General features: G+C 42.3%; 1 protein-coding gene across 7 annotated transcripts in view; it reads right to left on the bottom strand.

Moving 5' to 3' along the window:
- LOC126247966 (golgin-84-like) overlaps positions 1-20931 on the bottom strand; it is a 169230-nt gene that overhangs the window by 107840 nt on the left and 40459 nt on the right. For all 7 annotated transcript variants that reach the window (XM_049948527.1, XM_049948530.1, XM_049948529.1 and 4 more), the window contains exons 6-9: positions 19815-20035; positions 13130-13389; positions 12362-12607; positions 12124-12199 (exon numbers count right to left, since the gene is read on the bottom strand). In XM_049948527.1, the coding sequence (XP_049804484.1) occupies positions 12124-12199; positions 12362-12607; positions 13130-13389; positions 19815-20035 (803 nt within the window). The remainder of the gene's footprint in view (positions 1-12123; positions 12200-12361; positions 12608-13129; positions 13390-19814; positions 20036-20931) is intronic.

A 20931-nucleotide genomic window follows, 5' to 3' on the forward strand; every position in this document is an offset into this window, starting at 1 on the left:
TTACAGTTTCAAGGGAAGGGTGAAATGGAGAAGTATAACACAAATTTACCTGAAGACACTTAAGTAATAATGAGTCATTGTTGCAGAGATCAATATCAGCACAAACAGTGTGATGAATGCTCTCACAAGTGCTCAATATCTTAAAGAGTTTTCTGACACCAGATGACATAAACAAATTGGTAGACATCATCATCTATAAGAACATTTCTCAAAAATAATTTTAAGCATAAAATAACAACATAATATTATTATTCCCATGTACAGTGAAATAACTGCCATGTTTCAAGTCGGGGAAAATAGAACATGTGACAGTGCTGTTATAGTCCATCTGCATTTAATTTCTAATTTATATTCTCTCTCTCTAACCTGTCCCCCAAATTGTTCCATTGATAAAACTCATCCACCATACTCACTAAAGATCACAATAACTGACTACCCACCATTACCTTAAAAAGTATCAAACCTTCTGCTTTCCTCTCCTGCAAACTTATCCAATTAATCTCTTCTACATCTACTACTCATCTACATCCATACTCCGCAAGCCACCTGACGGTGTGTGGCGGAGGGTACCTTGAGTACCTCTATCGGTTCTCCCTTCTATTCCTATCTCGTATTGTTCGTGGAAAGAAGGATTGTCGGTATGCTTCTGTGTGGGCTCTAATCTCTCTGATTTTATCCTCACGGTCTCTTCGGGAGATATACGTAGGAGGGAGCAATATACTGCTTGACTCTTTGGTGAAGGTATGTTCTCGAAACTTTAAGAAATGCCCGTACCGAGCTACTGAAGTGAATACCCCCTCCACCCCTTGCACATGAAGCTAACCAAATGTACAGAAGCCTGTAACAATGCAGTGCCATGAACCGGTCTTGCATTTTTCATGCTCCACCTGGAGACCACAACCTCATCACTATTTGTCATTCAGGCTCAGGTGAGGATGAACTGACTACACCAAGTGAATCGTAAGGTGTAAAATCATCAGAATATCAGCGATTCCAGGCGACACTGATTGAACAACAGATGCTACATCCTTTACCCCAGAGACCCCCCGCCCCTCATGGCCACAGCTCAAGGCAGTAACCAAAGATTGTTGACCTCGGCCACCACAGTTCCTAACTTAGTTGACTGTGACTAATTCCTCTAGGACCCACACACAACAGACAGAGTCCCTCAGCATCATGCACCATTATACAGAATTAATTAAGCATGTGAAATAATTGAAAAGATCTACAGAGCTACATGACTTGACAGCTAGAAGAAATGAGGCACAATAAATATGTCTACAGATGGGTGAATTATTGTGGACTACTAATATTGAATACACAAACAAGTAAATAAAATAAAATTGCTACTAAACACAGACAAAAAGAAACTCTTACTGTTTACAGTTTCAGACATAAATTTGTAATAAAAACTTAATTAATATTATGTAAAAACTAAGTACTGCAGATGCTGATTACTGCTTAACCCTGCTCAAGATTAATAGGATGATTTGAAGTTATCTCATTAAGTATTTTTGGATCTTGTATACAATTAGGAAATTGTGTCCCTGCAGCATGGTTTTAAGTTTATGAAACAGGAAGAAGTCTCTGAAAGCCAGTTAGGAAAACAGAGTGGGTGAGGCACAAAAGTTGTCCAACGTTATGTCAGATGAGTGCCTTCAAGATGAAATGTGAGAGCTGATGCATTATCACGGCACCTTGCATACAACTGGCTTTCCCAATATTTGGGGCTCTCCCTGTACACAGCTTCTCACAGGAGTGTCAAATCCCATTGCTGTTAGTTTTTGTTTACAACATGGCCTCAGTGTATGAATCTGTGATATATATTGCCTTTCTGTTCAACGAACATAACTACCATAACTCACATGAGGGTAGCCTTTCATATTTTTACAGATGATTACTAAAGGGCACAATGAGATGTGACATTATTATTGTTTTAAAATATGTCATTTGTTATGATTAAGAAAGTGCAGCTTAGAAACTGGTTGAGCAGCTTCTTTGCTGTAAACCTTTAAAGAAACAGTGTAGTGAAAAAATGGAAATTTTATATGAATGGTTTTGTTAGAAGACTTTTTTTTTACAGTTTTCATAAAGGCCTAACTCTAAACACTGTATCTATTCACTTCTTACAACTTTTGGTACTCAATCACTTTCAGAAAATACAAGATAGAAGCATTTTTAATCATACTGAAATATTGAAAACTGTAGTAATTTTATTTTGCACAAACTTTTAGCTGCGAAAAAAAATCACAATTTCACCAAACCTCAAAAACAAACTCATATCAACTGGTGCAAAGAAATGTTCAAAAAATTTGATTCCCAAAGAACAAAATCCATATATAACTTCATAACAGAGATTAAACTTGGACATATTCGTACAAGCCAGAAACTAAGCAGAAGTCCACTGTTTGGGAGTTCCAAGATGAACCAAAACTGACAAATGTCATTTGTTTGCAAATAAAATGATAGCTTGTTTCTTTGGTTACACTGGACAAGTAATCACGATTGAAGAACAGCTGATGCTGAATGGCATACGACATTTTGTTTGCCACAAGTCATCGACAAAATCAGGAAAACCAACAAAAATGTTGTGACATTATTCAGCATGACAATGCCAGCTAACAAACAACACATCAAACAATTGATTGTGTGATGGATATAAAAAACTGAATTAATGTCTCATTTTCTGTATTCTTGTGATTTATTGCCTAACAACTATTTTTCCTCCTTATGCCAAACAAAAAATGTCTAGAGAGTAATTTTTATCACATTAAGAATCTGTTGGATCCTTAGAGGACCATGTTCTATTAGGTAAAAATATCAATGGGAAAAACTTTGCCAGAATTGGTTTGGACTCTTGCAAAAAATGAATAAATTTTTAACACAAATATTTTGAGTACAATAACATTATTTGTACTTACACATTTTTCAGTATTCTTGTAATAAAGTAAACTCACAAATTTGGACTTCATTAATTTTGAATTTGCAGCAATTCAAACTGGTCTTTTGTCATGAAGATAGAAACACTGCCTTATGGTACTGAAAGACATTTGCACCTTGCTCAGTTATTGTAAAATGTTGAAAGCATCCCCTCGTTTAGCACTTCCTTCACTTGTGGTCAATACTGAGTAACAAATGTATCATTTTTGTTCATGAGCATGCAACCAAGTCAAAGCCTTCCAAGTTCACTTGCTGAAAACCACACGATGAGTTATGTTAAATTCCACTTCCATGACCACTTAGAAGTATATTAAAGTGTTGTACAGTACAAAACAGTAACTAAGGCAAGTGTTAGGAGAAAACAGAAAATTGTTAAGTTTAGAAGATAAAATGTCAGCAACTTGAATGAAGTTAAAACTATCACTTTACAAAATGATTGGAATAATCTTTTATGCAACAAAGAACAGAGTTTGGTTTTGAATGAAAAGTAAATTCAGATTTGTAGGATGCATTTTCAGCTACAATCACAGAGGAAGTTTGTGACAAGCTGGATAAAGATGAAGATTTTGGCAATCAAATCCTGACTGGGCCTAGCACACGGAGTTTCCACTGAAGAGGGAGTCAGTGATATCAGTGAATGTACAAGTAACAGACAAATGAATAAACTGTAAAATGTAAGGGGAAACTTGGGACACACTAATCAACTTTACTGACATTAATCCAGATTACTGAGAGTACTATCTTACACTAAAAGAGATGTGACAACAAGTACTAAAAGAATAGTGCACCCAAGGGTGTTGACCGAAAATAAGTTCCTTCTTTAAGCAGTTATCAATATATATTTTGGGATGAAAATATTGCCATTGCATCAACATCAGGTACAAGGGCGTCCTCGACTGCTGTGGATCATTTTGTAGATCTAGATGACAGCAGCAATTAACAGGTAAAGTACATGCCACTTTACAGTTTGTTTGTTTTGTTTTGCTTTAGGGTGCAAAAAACAACTGGGGTCATATGCACCCAAGTCAAAACTATAGAAAATGAACACAGAGAGGAGTTAAATGACTATACGTCAGTCCCAACTGGCAGAATAGAAGACGGCTAAAAACAGGCACATAGAAAAAGGGCTAAAAAAGGTACCATATAGAAACGGTGGTCAAAAACTAAAAATTAAATGGCCTTCGCCATATTGCTTTGGCGAATAAAAAGTAAAATGCATTGACAGCCCGCGTGTCATTCACTAACACGGCTGATAAATCGGATGGCAAGCCCCAGCTGGAACATAAATGGCTAAAAAAGGGCATTCCATCAGGAAGTGGCAGACAGTTAATATTTGGGCGCAATGCGTACAAAGTGGTGGGGTAGCACCACTTAGCAAATGACAACAGCTAAGAAGGCAGTGCCCAATGTGCAGCCAAGTTAAAATAATCTCCTCCCGGCAGGAGGGCCAAGAGGAGGTCGTCCAAGGCACTGGGAGAGACTTAATAAGCCGAAGCTTATTCCCGTGAAGGGAGGACCATTGGCAATACCAAAGAGACACCACCTCCTGACAAACGGCAGAGATCATCGGAGGGATATAGGTACTTGCAGGCTGAGGTACGAGGACTGCAGCCTTGGCAGCAGCATCAGCAGCCTCGCTTCCTGGCAGACTGACATGACCAGGAACCAACTCACAGAAACATGACATAAGATTCACCAAGAGTGAGCAAGTGACAGTTTTCCTGGAACCGCTGCACTAAGGGATGGATAGTGTACAACACACACAAACTTTGAAGGGCACAGAGTGAGTCTGAGCAGAGAACACAATTGAAAAAGCTGTGTTGCCGGATGTACTCTGTGGCCTGATACAAGGCAATGAGCATGGCTGAAAATACTAAGGAGTGTGCCGGAAGCTGATATCGAAGGACATGGGTGCCAATGATGAAGGCACACCCGACCCCATGGTCAGTCCGAGAGCCATCAGTGTATACAAAGGTACTATCGCAAAGTTCCACGCAAAGCTCGTGAAACTGAAGGTGACAGACGAGGCTGGAGTAGTATCCTTAGGAAGCAAATGAAGGCCAAGGTTAACATGGGCTGCTTCACGAAGCCAAGGTGGTGAAGGGTTCACAATCACCAGGAAAGTTGCAGGTAGTGTGAAGTTGAGCAGCCGTAGCAAGTGACCAAAGTGAACTCCAGGAAGTAACAGAAGAGGGAAGAGCCCCATACTCAAAATCAAAAGAGCCATCAAAGAAGGAGGCATAGGAGGGGTGGCCACACATGGCAGACAAGTGGCATGCATCCCTGCTGAGGAGAAAGTCATGGGAGTACGACGTGGTAGTTCGGCGGCTTCAGCATACAGACTCCCAACCGGGCAGGTGTAAAAGGTGCCCTTGGCTGAAAGAATGTCATGATGGTGGGCAGTGTTGAGACGGCGTAAGAGGGAAGGGCATGCAGGTGCATAAACAAAGCACCCATAGTCGAGTTTCCAATGGGCAACGGACCAGTACAAACGGAGGAGTGTGGTTCGATCAGCACCCCAGAAAGTACCATTGAGGACATGTACGACATTGAGGGACTGCGTACAGTGGGCTGCCAGGTAAGATACATGGGAGGACCAAGAGAGTTTCCTATCAAGCATGAGCCCCAGGAATTTCGTAGTTTCAATGAACAGAAGGGCAACAGGCCCAAGATGTAGAGATGGTGGGAGAAACCATTTGCACCGCCAGAAATTCATACAGACGGTTTTGTCAGTGGAAAAGCGAAAGCCACTGTCAATGCTCCAGGAGTGAAGACAATCAATACAGTGGTGAAGACGCCGCTCATTGAGACAGGTCCTTGAAGAACTGCAATAGATGGCAAAATCATCGACACAAAGGAAGCCAGAGATCCATGGTGGGTGACAGGCCATTATAGGGTTAATGGCAACAGCAAAGAGGACGGCACTCATGACGGAACCCTGAGGCACACCATTTTCCTGGGTAAAGGTGTCTGACAAGGCAGAACCCACATGCACCTTGAAAACTCGGTCTTGTAAAAATGCCTAAAGAAAACAGGGCAGGCACCAATGGAAGCCCCACGTGTAAAGAGTACGGAGGATACCAGTTCTCCAGCTGGTGTTGTAGGGCTTCTCCAAATCGAAGAACATGGCCACAGTCTGGGATTTCCTCAGAAAACCATTCACGACATGGGTGGACAAAGTAACAAGATGGTCAACTGCACAACGCCCCGCTCAAAATCTACACTGTGCATTTGTTAGTAAATGGCGAGACTCAGGCCACTACACCAGCCGGGCATGAATCATATGTTACATCACCTTGCAAACACTGCTGGTAAGAGAGATGGAGCGGTAGCTAGAAGAAAGGTTTTTGTCCTTACTGGGCTTAGGTATGGGTATGACGGTGGCTTCACGCCAGCATCCAGGATATGTGCCCTCTGCCCAGATGCAGCTCTACATGTTAAGCAGAAAGTTCTTGCCCGCAAGAGAGAGGTGCTGCAACATCTGAATGAGGATGGCGTCTGGCCCTGGGGCAGAGGATCGGGATGAACAGAGTATTATCTAGCTCCTTCGTAGTAAAGGTGGGCATTGTATCACACATGATTCAAAAAAGAGAACGGTATCAACCAAGCCTCCTCCGCACGTTTCCGATGAAGAAAGGCAAGGCGATACTGGGAAATGCTTGAAACTTCTGCAAAATGGCAGCCCAATGTGTTGGAGATAGCTACAGGGTCCACAATGACATCATCAGCTACTGTCAGGCCGGAAATTGGATCTTGGTGCCAGGGAGCTGTCGGAGGTTGGCCAACATAACAGAGGAAGGTGTGGAACTGTTAAAAGAACTAGTGAATGAAATCCAGCTAGCTCTTTGAGAGCATGTCTCCATGCGCAAATTGCGTCACAGCTGTGACTCAGTCCACCAAGGGGCTCGGACATGACGTGGTAAAGAAGAACTGTGGGGGATGGAACGTTCTGCAACAGTAAGGATAATGTTTGTGAAATATTCGACCTGGTTATCACAACTGGGTAAATCTTGGTCTTCGAAGGCTGCCAGGGAGGAGTAAAGCTGCCAGTCAGCCTTAGGAAGCTGCCATTTAGGCAGATAGCACACGGGAAATGGTCGCTCAAGTAAGTGTCAGAAAGAATGGACCACTCAAGATGGGTGGCAAGCTAGGCAGTGCACAAGGAGAGGTCCAAATGGGAATAAATGTGCAACGAGTCTGAAAGGAAAGTGGGTGCTCCAGTGTTAGGGCAGAAGAGGTTAAGTTTGTTAAGAAGGTCAGCCAAGAGGACACCTCTGACAGGTCCTGTAAGAACCCCAAAGGGGATGATGTGCATTAAAGTCACTGAGTAGCAAAAATGGGGGAGGGACCTACCCAATAAGCTGAAGGAAGTCTGCCCTGGTGACATCAAATGACGGAGGGACACACATGGTACAGAGGGAAAAAGTCAGGTGGGGAAGGAAAAGGCGAATTGCAACAGCTTGAAGACTGGTAGTTACGGAGATGGGTTGACTATGAATGTCATCCTATATAAGCAGCACGACACCCCCACGAGATGGACTGCCGACCTCATCGGGAATGTCAAAATGAATCAGTAAGAAATGTGAAAGCTCAAAGTGGTCGTGAGGGTGCAATTTCGTTTCCTGAAGGCAGAATACAAGGGGTTGCTGCAACACTAAAAGCAGCCATAAATCCTCTTTGTAGGACCAAAGGCCACAAACATTCCATTGGAGGAGAGCCACGATGAGGAAGAGATGTAAGGGTGTCACCTCGGCATCTGTCGAGTGACAGCTGGGGAAGAGGCACTACTACAGGACACAGAAGCATTAGGATCTTGCTCCATGGGGTCCACAGAAGCATCAGCTGGCTTGTGTGATTATTCTGTAGATTCGAATGCTGAAAAACAGTTGTTGGTGTGCACTGGCGACATGGAGGCTGGCCGGGCTAAGGTATCACATGGCGACACCATCGAAGAAGACTTTTGAGGTGGCGAAGAAGAAGACCGTTTGCCTTTGGTAGACTTCTTCAAGCCTTTACAGTTAGATGAAGGCTGGAGGGATGGAGGATGTCTTCACTGGAGTACTCCTGTTCTTTACGGCCTCCTGGTTGTGTAGCTGGTGGCTTCGCCCCTCGAGGCGAGAGCTTGAAGGCTTGTTGCACAGCTGCGATGCTATCTTGACACAGGGCGATTTCACAATCTTGGAGCTGAATTGGATGTCGCATGTCTGTGTGGCCATGTCCTTCATGGAGCAAAGGGTAACAAGAACAGAACCGTAGGTACCAGACGGGAGAACACAGGGTTTGCGACTAGCCAGTAACTTGCAAGCGACTGGATATGGTACCTTCCCCTTTACCCAGATCTCCTGAACAGCCTGGTCATCAATATACACTGGATAATCCTGAGAGGCGGCGGCATAGCCACCATTGCAGTTGATACAGCAGGGAGAAGGAGAAGGACACACGCCCTTGTGTGCATCCCTACCACAAGTGACACATTTGGCTGGGTGTCGACAAGACATTCTAGTGTGGTTGAAACGATGACACTGGCAGCAGCGCTTTGGGTTTGGAATGTGCGGCCAGACTGTGATAATTTCATAGCCTGCTTTCAGCATGGACAGAAGCACCACTCAATCAAATGTGAGAAAGAGAGTGCGGGTGGGCACTAAGAACGAATCTATCTTTTTCATTACACGATTGACAGCAATGACACCCTGATCAGAGAGGTAAGAATGGATTTCAGCCTTGGTTACACCATCGAGCAGCCTGGTGTAAATTACACTACGGGAAGAATTCAAAGTTCTATGGGCCTCGACACGAACAGGGCGACTGAGGAGCAGCGAGGCAGCAAGCAGTTGTTGTGCTTGAGAATCAGAAATAGCCTCCAAAAGCAAAGTGCCATTCCATACATGAGAGCAGGATTTCACAGGGCCAGCAACTGCATCTACACCTTCCTGACTAATGAACAGATTCACTGTGGTGAAGGACTGACCATCTTTAGTATGTGGGACCACAAGTAACTGTGGTGCAGCAGGAAAGCTCTTTGAATCATTAGCCTCGTTACATTTACGTTTTGTCGATGTTGAGTGGGAAGATGATTGACTCATCGCAAGGAAATCCCCCATGATTGCCAGCGTCTCTGATGGCGCACACCTTCCACCTGGCGGCCCCCCTTCACAAGGGGGTGCACCCACCTTAGTTGATTGTTCACACCTCGGGCACACCTCCCGAACACCTGACAGAGGGATCAATCGGCAATTTTGGGGAAGGTTACAGCTCAGGCAATGATCCCTCCCTGGGTCTGGCCTGTACTGGGGGTATGTGCAAACACTACCTGTCGACCCGGGGCTGGGAATTAAGTGGTCACCTGTTACGCATCAGACGCATGGGCTGGCCTTCAGGAGTGCACAGGGAGGAAGAAGAAAAAAAAGAGGCTCCTCAAACGCTTAAGTGGAGGAACGAGAGGAAAAGGGAAACAAAGAAAGGAAAAGGGAGCAAAAAACAAAGGTGAGACCGTTCTTACATCAGCGACAGAATGCATAACATTCCCAATAATACCCCAAACATGTTCTCCAACGAAAAAGAATAGCAAGAGGATAGACATGCAGCACGGAAAAGAAAAAATGCTGCAGAGGCTGGGGCACCGTTGTAGCCAAGCACGAACCCACCAAAGAGTGACGAGCCCCGGAGCGGGGGGGGGGGGGGGGGGGGGGGGGGGGGGGGGGGGCAACTTTACAGTGAATGTAGTGTATCAATTTCCAGCAGAGCGCAGACTTTCATTTTTGAAAGTATACAGTAATATATACATGCAGTAGTGTACATAACAAGCTTGTTTAATGTATCCTTTGAATATATATTTTAGCTTTAATTTGTTTAATCCGACTCTTCATTATTTTGATATCATCACATTAGTTGATTTTATATTTAAATATACTGTACAGTACTTAACATGATCTTACAGTTCATTCAGTTTTCATTTAACCAATACATACACTGTATTCCAAATTATAACTTCAGATAATGATCTTAAAAATTTATATACTTCGATGTTCCAGTGATTTGGACTAGGACTCACCACAATTAGTATGAAGTAGAGAGGTTTCACTGTAACTTAAAATTGTGGCTCTTTTACACTTTCTCTGGTGTGGTGATCCAACGAAGTAGAGCCATATCTCATCCTTTGTCACAACACTTTTCCTGAAGTCTTCATCACTACCTGCATTTTGAAACCTCTCTTGATGAATGACAAAGCAATTCTCTTTCCATCCATTCAAACAAATATTTCAATACTGCAGTGCATGTACTGTTTAATGTTTCGATTGCGAGGCACAACGATGCCCACTTTGTTGGCAAGCTCTTTAACTTTTAACTAAAATCTACATGAATCGTTGCATCTTCACATAACAATCTGTCGCTATACAAGGTTATCCAGGCCCCAAGTCTCTGTGTACTGACATTCTGTCTTCCCTTGTGAGACAATAGAAGAACTCTGTATGGTTCATGTACTCCTATCAGTAAATTTGCTCAGAACAACTCTGATTTTTCCAAAATCCTTTTCACTAATTTCCAGAGAACTATGCAATTCTGGAACACACTGAAATCCCTGTGGCACAGTATTGTACCATATAGCTCATTGATTGGTTGGTTAATTTGGGGGAGGGGACCAAACAGCAAGGTCACTGGTCTTATCAGATTAGGGAAGGAAGTCAGCCGTGCCCTTTCAAAGGAACCATCCCAGCATTTGCTGGACTATAGCCCACTGAGAAAAGTTGAGTACTGGATGGCAATTCATTTTCTGCATTTCAAAGGAAACAACACTGCAACAATCCATGCAGAGTGGATGAAAGTGTATGGCAACAATGCACTGTCATATAACTAAGTACTTAGGTGGAGCAGATATTTCCAGTGGCAATAAAAATGTGGCAGACTCACTATCTGTGAAGAACAAGGAATCACGACATAGACGATACCGGAAAAAAGTGAATATGATCACTGATTAGTTTTCAACATCTTGCACAACATTTTGAAGATGGCAAAGGTAACACCTGCTAGTTTCCGTGACTGTTCTCACTGATTCAAAGAGTCCACTAAAACTAAGCTTCCAGGAAATGCTGCAGCTGTGTTAGGCCAAGCCTGATGACTTCTTTAGCTACTTAATCATGGCGGATGAGTATTGAGTGTATCACTATGACCCCAAGATAACGGAGCAAAGCAAGCAGTGGCAACACACAGTTTCTCCACCACTAAAATAGGTGAAGACTCAACCATCAATGGACAAGGTAGTGATATGTGGTTTTTGAGACTGTCATGGAGTGGAGCTAACAGGAACACACTACCAAAATCTCCTGAGGCTTGTCAAGATGAAGCAATGTATGAAGGGGATGATTTTGCTTCGCACAATGCCCCAGTTCACTCACAAAAGGCACAATTGCTACTTCTACAGGCTGTCAAATTTGGATCACCCATATTTTCTTGACATAGCAGCCAGTGACTTCTTCCTCTTTCCTCAGATGAAAAACCACTGCACGACTGCCATACCCAGAAAAATTAAGAGGTTATTTTTGAGGTGGAATGTTTCCTAAACATCCAAAATGCAGACTTCTACAGCTGAGGTAGCCACCAAGTCATCCACCATTGGGAAAAATGTGTCGCACAGAAGGGTGAAAATGCACAGAAGGGCTAACACCATCAGCAAATTTCATGGTCACAGCTTGATTTTTGAAGCTATTATTAAAACTTTATGATTACTCTCATTCAATTGTTATAGACTGAACTATAGTGGAACGAAGTAAGCTTTTTGTCCAAACTTGCTGCTAGAAACACCTAGCATCATCACCTAGTTCACTTCATGGATGGAATATTGTTCCAAAATTTTGATTCTTTGTTTTGTTTCCTGCATTTCACCCTCTATGTCAGATGGTTGGCCAAGAGGGACGCAGTAGCAAGAAGCTAAATTGAAACAACAGCCAATGAATTACATCTCTGAAATGTTCTTATTGTATCATATGATAGCTGCAATAGATCTGTGTAGGACTGCCAAGAGATGGTTGTTAACAGTAAGGCAGCCAAAGTGTTAGACATCTATATTCTATTAAAGTTCCTTGTCCACTCAGAAACAAACATTTAGTTTCATGCTTCAATGCGGAAAAAAAATAGTACTGAATACTGAAAAGATCATGTAATAAAATAAAAGTAAGTACATCTTACCATCATCTGTATCATTCAGATTGACAAAGCCAGCCGGAGAACGATGGATGTGAGTGAGTAACTCTTGATGTTTGTGCTGAAAAGGAAAGAAAGAAACCACCATAAAGGACAGCTTCACAATTCAGTCAATAAGTACTGTTACTGAACTACCCAATGTTGCAAATCAAACAAATAAAATTTCATCAAAACACAGTTTACAGTACTACATTTTTTTTTTTTTTTTACATGAAATATTTACCTCTAATTTCTCTAGCTGCAACTGTGCAGCATTTCTTTCTGCTGTAAGAGTTTCCACTGCACTCTGTTTTTGAACAAGTGCATGAGTAAGACTATGCAACCGAGATTCAATATCATCAGATGAAGGCAAAACTGGTCTTTGAGACAGTTGTTTACGTAGTTTATTGAGTTCAATTTCACGATCACGGACTTTAGTAGTTAATGTGCTCTGCTGCACAAACAAATCCTCTCTTACCGCTCGAAGTTCCTAAAAACGGAGTTTTCAAAGAGTCAAATCAATATCTCTTAATCTGACAAAATAATTGGTAATGCAAACAACTTGATACAATTAAAAATACATTACGATAAAAGGACATGTTTTTACTTGATTACCTAAGATTAAATATTTCCTGACATAAATATGGTCAGATTTGCATGCAAATTGTTATGTATACTACATTTTAAAAATTGCTTCACAATTTAAAATATTCTTAGTGTCATTTAAGAGTCGCTAAACAAGTGAACTGGTCTGAAAATGACAGTGGCACAAAGCAATATGAACTAAATAAATTACATGGCACAGAAGGGAATATTTTAACAGTCAAATTTTCTAATTCCGATTGAAAGTGATGACACATAAGAGAAACTCTTACTGCTTTACTGTCTTCACCTAATATTCACTGTCTTCACCTAATATTCATCAATATGAATTTCATATTCACAATTCAATTGTGAGTCAATAAGGAAACTCTGAACAGTCAGCCAAGTAACATTTACGAATCCAACATACCTCTATGTGTGCTCGACAATCATCCTCAGCTGCTTGACGAGCTCGTCGTTCACTTTCTAGAGCTTCCTGGAGCCTACGTTCTGTTTCACGAGCAGTAGCCAAGCGCCGCTCTGCCTCACATAATTCTTCTCTCATACCTTGCAAGCGTGCTTCCAATTGCAAAACTTCTTCACACACTACTTCGTGTTCGTGTCGGAGAGCCTGCAGTTCCAGATAGTGTGTGTCATCTGTCGGAGTGACTCCTGAATTGATATCTGAAACTAATAATTGACCAGATGCCGATACAAGTAATGCTGACAATTCTTTAAAAGTTACATCATTGATAAACACGTGTTGTCATTAGACACATTACCAGCAAAATTTATATTTTATTCATCAAGGAGTTCTGCCAAGGGACTAAATGTAAGTATTGTATTGGAAGTCAGTTCCCCCACCACAGCGAGAAAAGAGATTGAAGCTGTACTTAGCATATGCTTACTCACAATTGTACTTTTGAGAACATGCTAGGTTAATCTATTACAGTTCCCGTGCCTGCCTGCCAGCACATGGGTGTCTGTGGGCAGGGATGGGCAAATAGCTGATCTATGGGTAGTCAGATGGCTGAACTTAAGTGTACATGACAGTACTGCCCTAGTCTCGCACCCAAAGCAGGAGAGGCCATGTGCACAGAATGCATGCAATGGGGTTAACTGGCACGTACCCTATACCAGCAATGCCTGCCGGCGAGTGAGATGATGGGCACTCCCTTGTGCTCATGCTCCATGGAGCAGACTTGGAACAGTCTATGCCAGGTGAAAATCCAGCTAGGTCTCACACAGATGAGATACAATAAAAGAATAAGTTGAACAAAACTGAACACAATCAGTAAATAAATCATTTCAGTAACCCACATTATGGGTTGGAATCTATTACCAGAAAATCAGCTCCCAGTCCAAGTTACACAACACTGGAAACATAGCCAACAGACACATTACTCATGCAGTTACCAGAATAGATCAAGCACTCTACTAGATTGCAGAAATTAAAATGGTGATGGAGTAAGCATAATTTATAAGTAGTGGCAATCCGGTGGTACTAAACTGCCACATGAAATAACATGCATAGTAGTAGCACCTTGATACTAATGTTGAGTTATAAGAGAGATGGATGATGATGATGATGATGATGATGATGATGATGATGGTTTTTTAGGGCACACAACAACAAGGTTATCAGCGCCCTTTCCCAAAAGGCCAATTCAGAGCCGATCTTTGCGAGGATTGGTAATGTTCAATTTGCAAAGAGAGATGGAATTATTTATGACAAAGAATAAAAACAGGGCAAGTGACAGGACCTAGACAAATAACAGAGCCACTATAAGAGGAAAGCAAATATTAAAAGTGTAGACTTTATATCTTCCTGAGGGAGTGAATATATCAGACAACTGAATTTTTGTCAAGGGGCAAGGGTCATTCTCTCTCAGAATTCTTCAACTTAGTTTTGCAACAGCACAGAAAGTCTTTTGATTAATGCTAATATGCCCAAAAAGACACAAAATAAAAATGGCAAAACTATCTTAATTAGAGCTCCTAAGACATTAGCTGCATTATTCAGTCAACTCTCTGCGTCATCATCTCCAATTAGATTTCTCCGAGTACTGTCTCGTTGTCAACATGCAAGGTAAATCATTTACCTGGCAGCATCTGTATAAAACATGCAGCTCATCCTCAGCCTCCCTTGCCACAGACACAGACTGAGGCAGCTAGTTTTTGTATTTTTTTTCCTCCACATTATATGATATGAGCAAAAAATTGCAAAATATTTTCCTCTGTGCAATGCTGAAAATGATGGGACTGATTTTAAATACCCAATAGTCTAATTATTAGTGCTCTTACAAAAGCAGTCCAAGGTGAATACGGTTAAAGTAATTAAAATATCAACACTAATTATATAAAAGCTTCATTAAGATAAACCTTATTTTTCCCCCAGTCTCATTAACTTTCACTTACAGACCAATCCCAAACAAAATTTTTACTAACTCTAGCTGTAAGTGTACTGAAATTACACATATAGAACACATGGTAATCCAACGTGTTATAAAAACGTGCCTCATTGATTATCAAATAGAAGGTCGAGCTCGCCATATTGAAAACACACATCAGTTAGTCCTTTTATTTTTCTGTATTTTTTACGACACAATCACATGAGCATTTCACAATGCTGCAACCGGGTCTGACTAACCAGTGGTCATCTGCAGACTAACGGCACATACCACACACAGTTTCTGTGCATTGTATTGTTGACACAGTGTAAACCATTTGGAGCCTGTGGTTTTAGTCTGTAGATGACCACTGGTTGGGTGAAACTAGTTACAAATTGTGAAATGCTCAAGTGATTGCCTCATAAAATAGATAACATGAAAGAACATAATCACTTAATGTCCAAGACAGTAGGTCTCTTTTTTTTTTTCCAAATTGAGATATTGGTAGCAGGGGTGTAGGGGTATATAGTAAACATTCTTTCTCCCACTGGGATACAATCATATGCATTAATCGCAAGGTGACAGCATTTTCAATGGAATGACAAACTGTGTCGCAGTATGTCCAATACAGGAATCCTTAGCTGCTTTTCCTGAAGCATTATTTCCTAAAATTTACATGTGCCATGAGGGCCCTTTTTTGTGCCATATTGGATTGATTCTCTTCTCTGCTTGGTAAATGCCCACTATTTTAAAAGGAAAAAATGAGTATTTGGGAGGGAAAGAATTTTGTAGCATGATCAGATATTTTTAAAGAAACAATATTTGAACTCTTCCAGTTGATGAGCAGCAGCTGGAATGCTGGAAGAAAACATAAAAACAGGAAAACAATCTACAATGATCAGTAGATATAGATCTGCAATTAACAGTATTCACTCATGACCACTTCCATTTTTAAATTCTTGAACCTCACTACCCAATTAAGGGGTCTAACATGCAACACACTGCCCACAAAATGCAAATTTTGTAATTCCGGAGCAATCCCTGGCCAGAATCTGAATGGGGGACACTTTACCTTTGGAATATTTTACCCACAAGGAAATTGTCATCATTTAGTAATACAGTAATGCTGCACATCCTTGGGAAAAATAACAACTGTAGTTTTCATATGCTTTCAGCCATTCACAGTACAAACATAGCAAAGGCCATTTTGCCCCCCCCCCCCCCCCCCCCCCCCCAAGAGAAAGTTGCGCCAACATCCAAATGAACATCGTCCCACCCTAGGGCGGAAGATCGGCATGAAGTCAGAGCATGGTCTAGCTGCCTCATAGTAAGGGTGGTATCACAGCATTCATGATTCTGAGAGGAGAAGGATATCACTCATTTCTGAAGGAAGAATGTGGGGTAATAGTGGGTGGAGCTCAACATCTTTGTAAAATAACAGCCCAAGATGATGGAGATAGCAACAGGGCCCACAATGACATCACCTGTTATGGTCAGACTGGAAATTGGGGTATGAACCTTGGTCCCAAAGAGCCGACTGAGGTTTCCCCACATGACGGAAAAGAGAATGAAACTATTAAAAGAACTAGTAAATGAAATCCAGTTAGCTTTTCTGCTATCCCAAAGAATGTGACAACACTGTGCACATAACTGTTAATAACAAATACAGTTCACCATTGTAGAATGATGGTTAAAAATGTGGAGGCACATCCCCGCATGCATATTGCATCACGGCATGCCTCAGTCCACCAGGGTACCAGTACACAGTGCGGTAAAGATGAATTGCGAGGTATGCCACGTTCTGTGGTGGTAAGGATAATGTTCATAAGATACTCTACCTTGTCATCACAACTGGGGAAATGTCGTTTGCCAAAGGGTGTCAAAGAGGAGCAAAGCCTCCAGTAGGCCCTAGAAACATGCCAATTGGGTTGACACTCAGATGTGGTAGGAGTCAGCAAACGGATAGTACATGGAAAATGGTCGCTCAAGTACTTGTCAGAGAGAACGGACCACTCAAGATGATGGGCAAGCTAGGGAGTGCAGAATTAGATGTGCAAATGGGAACAGGTGTGCGTGGAGTCTGAAAGGAACATGGGTGCTCAAGTGTTATGACAGACGAGGTTGTGTTTATTGAGGTCAGCCACGAGGGAACCTCTCAAACAGGTTTTTGAAGAGCTCCATAGGGGATGGTGGGTGTCAACAGGCAGCAAAACAGTCTAGCTGACCAATAAACTGGAGTAAGTCTGCCCAGGTGACAGCGAGTGATGGAGGGATATAGACACTACAAAGCGAAAAGGTGAAACGAGGAAGGAAAATGTGAACAGCAACAGCTTGCAGCCAGCCAGGGGTTCAAGGAGATGGTTTGCCTAGGATCATCATCCCAGATGAGCAGATGACTTCCACATGAGATGGAATACCATCCTGGGGGGGGGGGTCAAAGCAAACCAGAAGGAAATGCAAGAGGTCAAAGCAGTTGCAGGTATGCAATTTTGTTTCTTGGCAGCAGAAAACAAGCAGATGATGCAATTCCAAGAGCAGCCATAATTCTCCCTTGTTGGATCTAATGCTTCAAATGTTCTATTGGAGACAAGTCTTAACACCTAGCCTTAGAAGACTCACTGCTACGGGGTGCAGGGGCTGGAGGATCCTGTTCCATGAGATCTACAGAGGCATCAGCATCCTCTCTGGATCATCCATGGCAGAAAAACAGTAGGTGGTGTACACCAGCGAAATGGAGGTCGGCTGGGTGAGGTATCATGCACCAACACCATTGAAGAGGATCTCTGAGTTGTGAAAGGGGAAGACTGTTTGCCTTTGTTTGATTTCCTAGAGCCTTTACAGATGACAGACAAAGACTCAGATATTTGTTGGCTGGAGGGATGTAGAAAGTCTTCACGGGAGTATTCTTTTTGTTCTTTCTGGCCTGCTAGTTGTGTAGCAGGTGATTTCACTGCCAAGAGTGAAGATATGGTGGCTTGTTGCGCAGCTGTACGAGAAGGTGCTGCAGATGCTACGGTGATATTTGCCTGTTCCACAACTGCAGTACTGAATTCAACGTTGCAAGTCTGCATGGCCGTGTCCTTCATGGAGCGAGGCATTGCAAGAACAGTACTGTTAAGTGCCAGATGGTAAAATGCAGGGATTTCGACTAACCAACAACTTGCAAGAGATAGGGTGGGGGTACTTTTTCTTTCACCCAGACCTCATGGATGGCTTGCTCATCGAGATAAATGGGACATTCACAGGACAAGGTGGCATGGTTGCCATTACAACTCAAACAGCAGGAAGAAGGAGGTGGGCAATTGTTCTTGTGAGCATCTCTACCACAAGAAACACACATTTGGCCATGTTTTGTCATGACACGTGTGTGATTATAATGTTGACACTGGTAGCAACCCATCGAGTTTGGGATGTACAGTCAGATGACGATGACTTCATAGCCTGCCTTAACCTTTGATGGAAGCACTACTCAACCAAATGCGAGAAAAAGAGTGTGTCTAGGCACTAAGTTTGTACCAACCTTTTCCATTACCCAATGGACTGCAGTGATGCCCTGATCAGGGAGATATGTTTTAATTTCTCCCTTGGCCAGACCATCAAGCACCTGAGTATAAACACCACCACGAGAAGAATTCAGCATACGATGGATCTCAACATGAACAAGATAGCCATGGAGGAGTGAGGCTGTGAGCAGTTGTTGGGCTTGAAAATCACAACTGGTCTCCAGAAGCAGTCCCATTACATAGGCAAGAGCAGGATTTCATAGGGCCTGAAACTGCATCAGCACCTTTCTGAATATTAAGTGGATTAACTGTAGCAAAGGACTGACGTCCTCCGGTACATGATACCACAAAGAATTGGGATGAATCTAGGAGTTTTCTTGAATCTTTAGCCTCATTCCATTTGTGTTTAGTAGATATAGATTGATATGGCGATCAGCTCATTGTGGAAAAATCACCCATGTTTGTCAGTCTCCAATGGTGCACTCCTTCCAACTGGGGGGGAGGGGGGGGGGGGCTAGAGGGGAGGGCTCACTCGCCTTAGGTGACCATTCACACCTCAGGTCACAGCCCCTAAACTCCTGACAGAGGTGTGAATTGGCAATTGGAAAGGTAACAGCTCAAACAATCACCCCTCCTTGAGCCTGGCTTGTACCAGGGGGTACATGCAAACCCTACCTGTCAACCCAGGGCTGGAAATTACAAGTTACCCAGTCACCTGTTAAGCATCAAACGCATGAGCCGGCCTTCAGGAGCGCGCAGAGAGGATAAAGCAACAAAGAGAGAGCTCAAATGCTGAAGTGGAGGAGATAGAGAAGGAAGAAAGAAAGAAAAAGATGAGGAGCTGTTCCGATGCTGGGCTATCGAAACTTCAGACCACATTACCAAAATTGTCCAAGACATGTTCCCCAAGGGAGGGGAAAAAGAATGGCAAGAGTATAGATATGCAGCATGGAAATGGGAGAGACGCTGCAAAGGCCGGAGTCCTGCGGTAATCACGCACAAATTCACCAAAGTGTGGTGAGCCCCCTGGGGGGAATGCCAGTGGTGCGTACTATTAGTACGGGAGAGTCACAGGCTAGAATTTCCTTCAACTTAAAAGCAGGTGGATTTTCTCCTCCTCTAGTTGTTTTTTTCAAAATGATGTGCTCACAAAACTGTGCTATTCTGTAAATAATAAAATTTTTGCTATAAACACAAGTAAGATAAATGCTGTTTTACTAACTTTCTCCACGTAGCTGAGCAAGAGCGCGTTCCTTGTCTTGAAGAATGCGCTGCGCTCGTAATTTATACTGGTCAAAGTCTTGTCGGGCTACAACAGCATCCCTGCGTGCAATCTCTTCCAATTGCAAGGCCTCCTGCCGTTCAGTTTCACTCTTCTTAACTGCTACAGATAAGACTTCCAGTTTGCGGCTAAAGTGCTCCAGCAACTGATGCAGCAATCCTCTGAAATTCAACATGAGAAATTAGTGGCCCTATTTTTGTTTAACAGCCCCATAGTTTGCTAAGTTTTATTACACAATAGAACAAATATTCAGCTGGATTTTAAAAAAAGACATTAATTCCCCTGCACTTAATAGCCATTTCAGTTCGTTCATGGAGGAAACAAAACCTACAATACATTCAAGCAAGGTTAAATGATTTTACAAGTATTCTAAATTTTCACATTACGAAAACAGCAAAGAGTCATATGGCACTACAAACTGTCAAAGAGTAGTTCATAAACCATCTGTAACTTTCAGGCCTTACACTTAGACACAAGCTTAGTTTGCACATACATAGTTTCCACATTCTATGAGTAAAACGAATCACAGGGGAGCTGACCTGGGCAGCAAGCTGAATGCAGAAGACTCAGGAGTCCACAACACTTATTGTATTTTGACTACCCTCAGAACCGGTGCATTTCTGCGGTTCAATATGATCTCAAGGAGACACGCCTTTTAGATGCTTTGCTTGGATTCAAAAAGCTTAATACTATTTAGTGCAACATATCAATCTATTGGCAGAGATCTGTTTCCTTCGATTGTGGCAATATGTCCACTTGTAGCAAAGAAAGTTCATACTATTTTCAAGGTCCATTCAGCAAGCTGCAAACACATGACAGTCACATTTATTCAGCAGTTACAATGTTGAATATAACATATCAAGCATCTTTCCCTAGAATTATCATAACTAAATCTCTATTCCTATTTTAAGACTGTGTGTTATCCACTCATTGCAAATACTCCCCCATCCCCCCTACCTGTTATACCCTGTAAGCTTTTAAAATCATGATACACAAATGATCTCATTTCTGATGGTAACCACAAATACATACAGAAAACTGGAAGCCCCAATGCCCA

Source organism: Schistocerca nitens, chromosome 3, assembly GCF_023898315.1.
Source record: "Schistocerca nitens isolate TAMUIC-IGC-003100 chromosome 3, iqSchNite1.1, whole genome shotgun sequence".
Taxonomy (NCBI): domain Eukaryota; kingdom Metazoa; phylum Arthropoda; class Insecta; order Orthoptera; family Acrididae; genus Schistocerca; species Schistocerca nitens.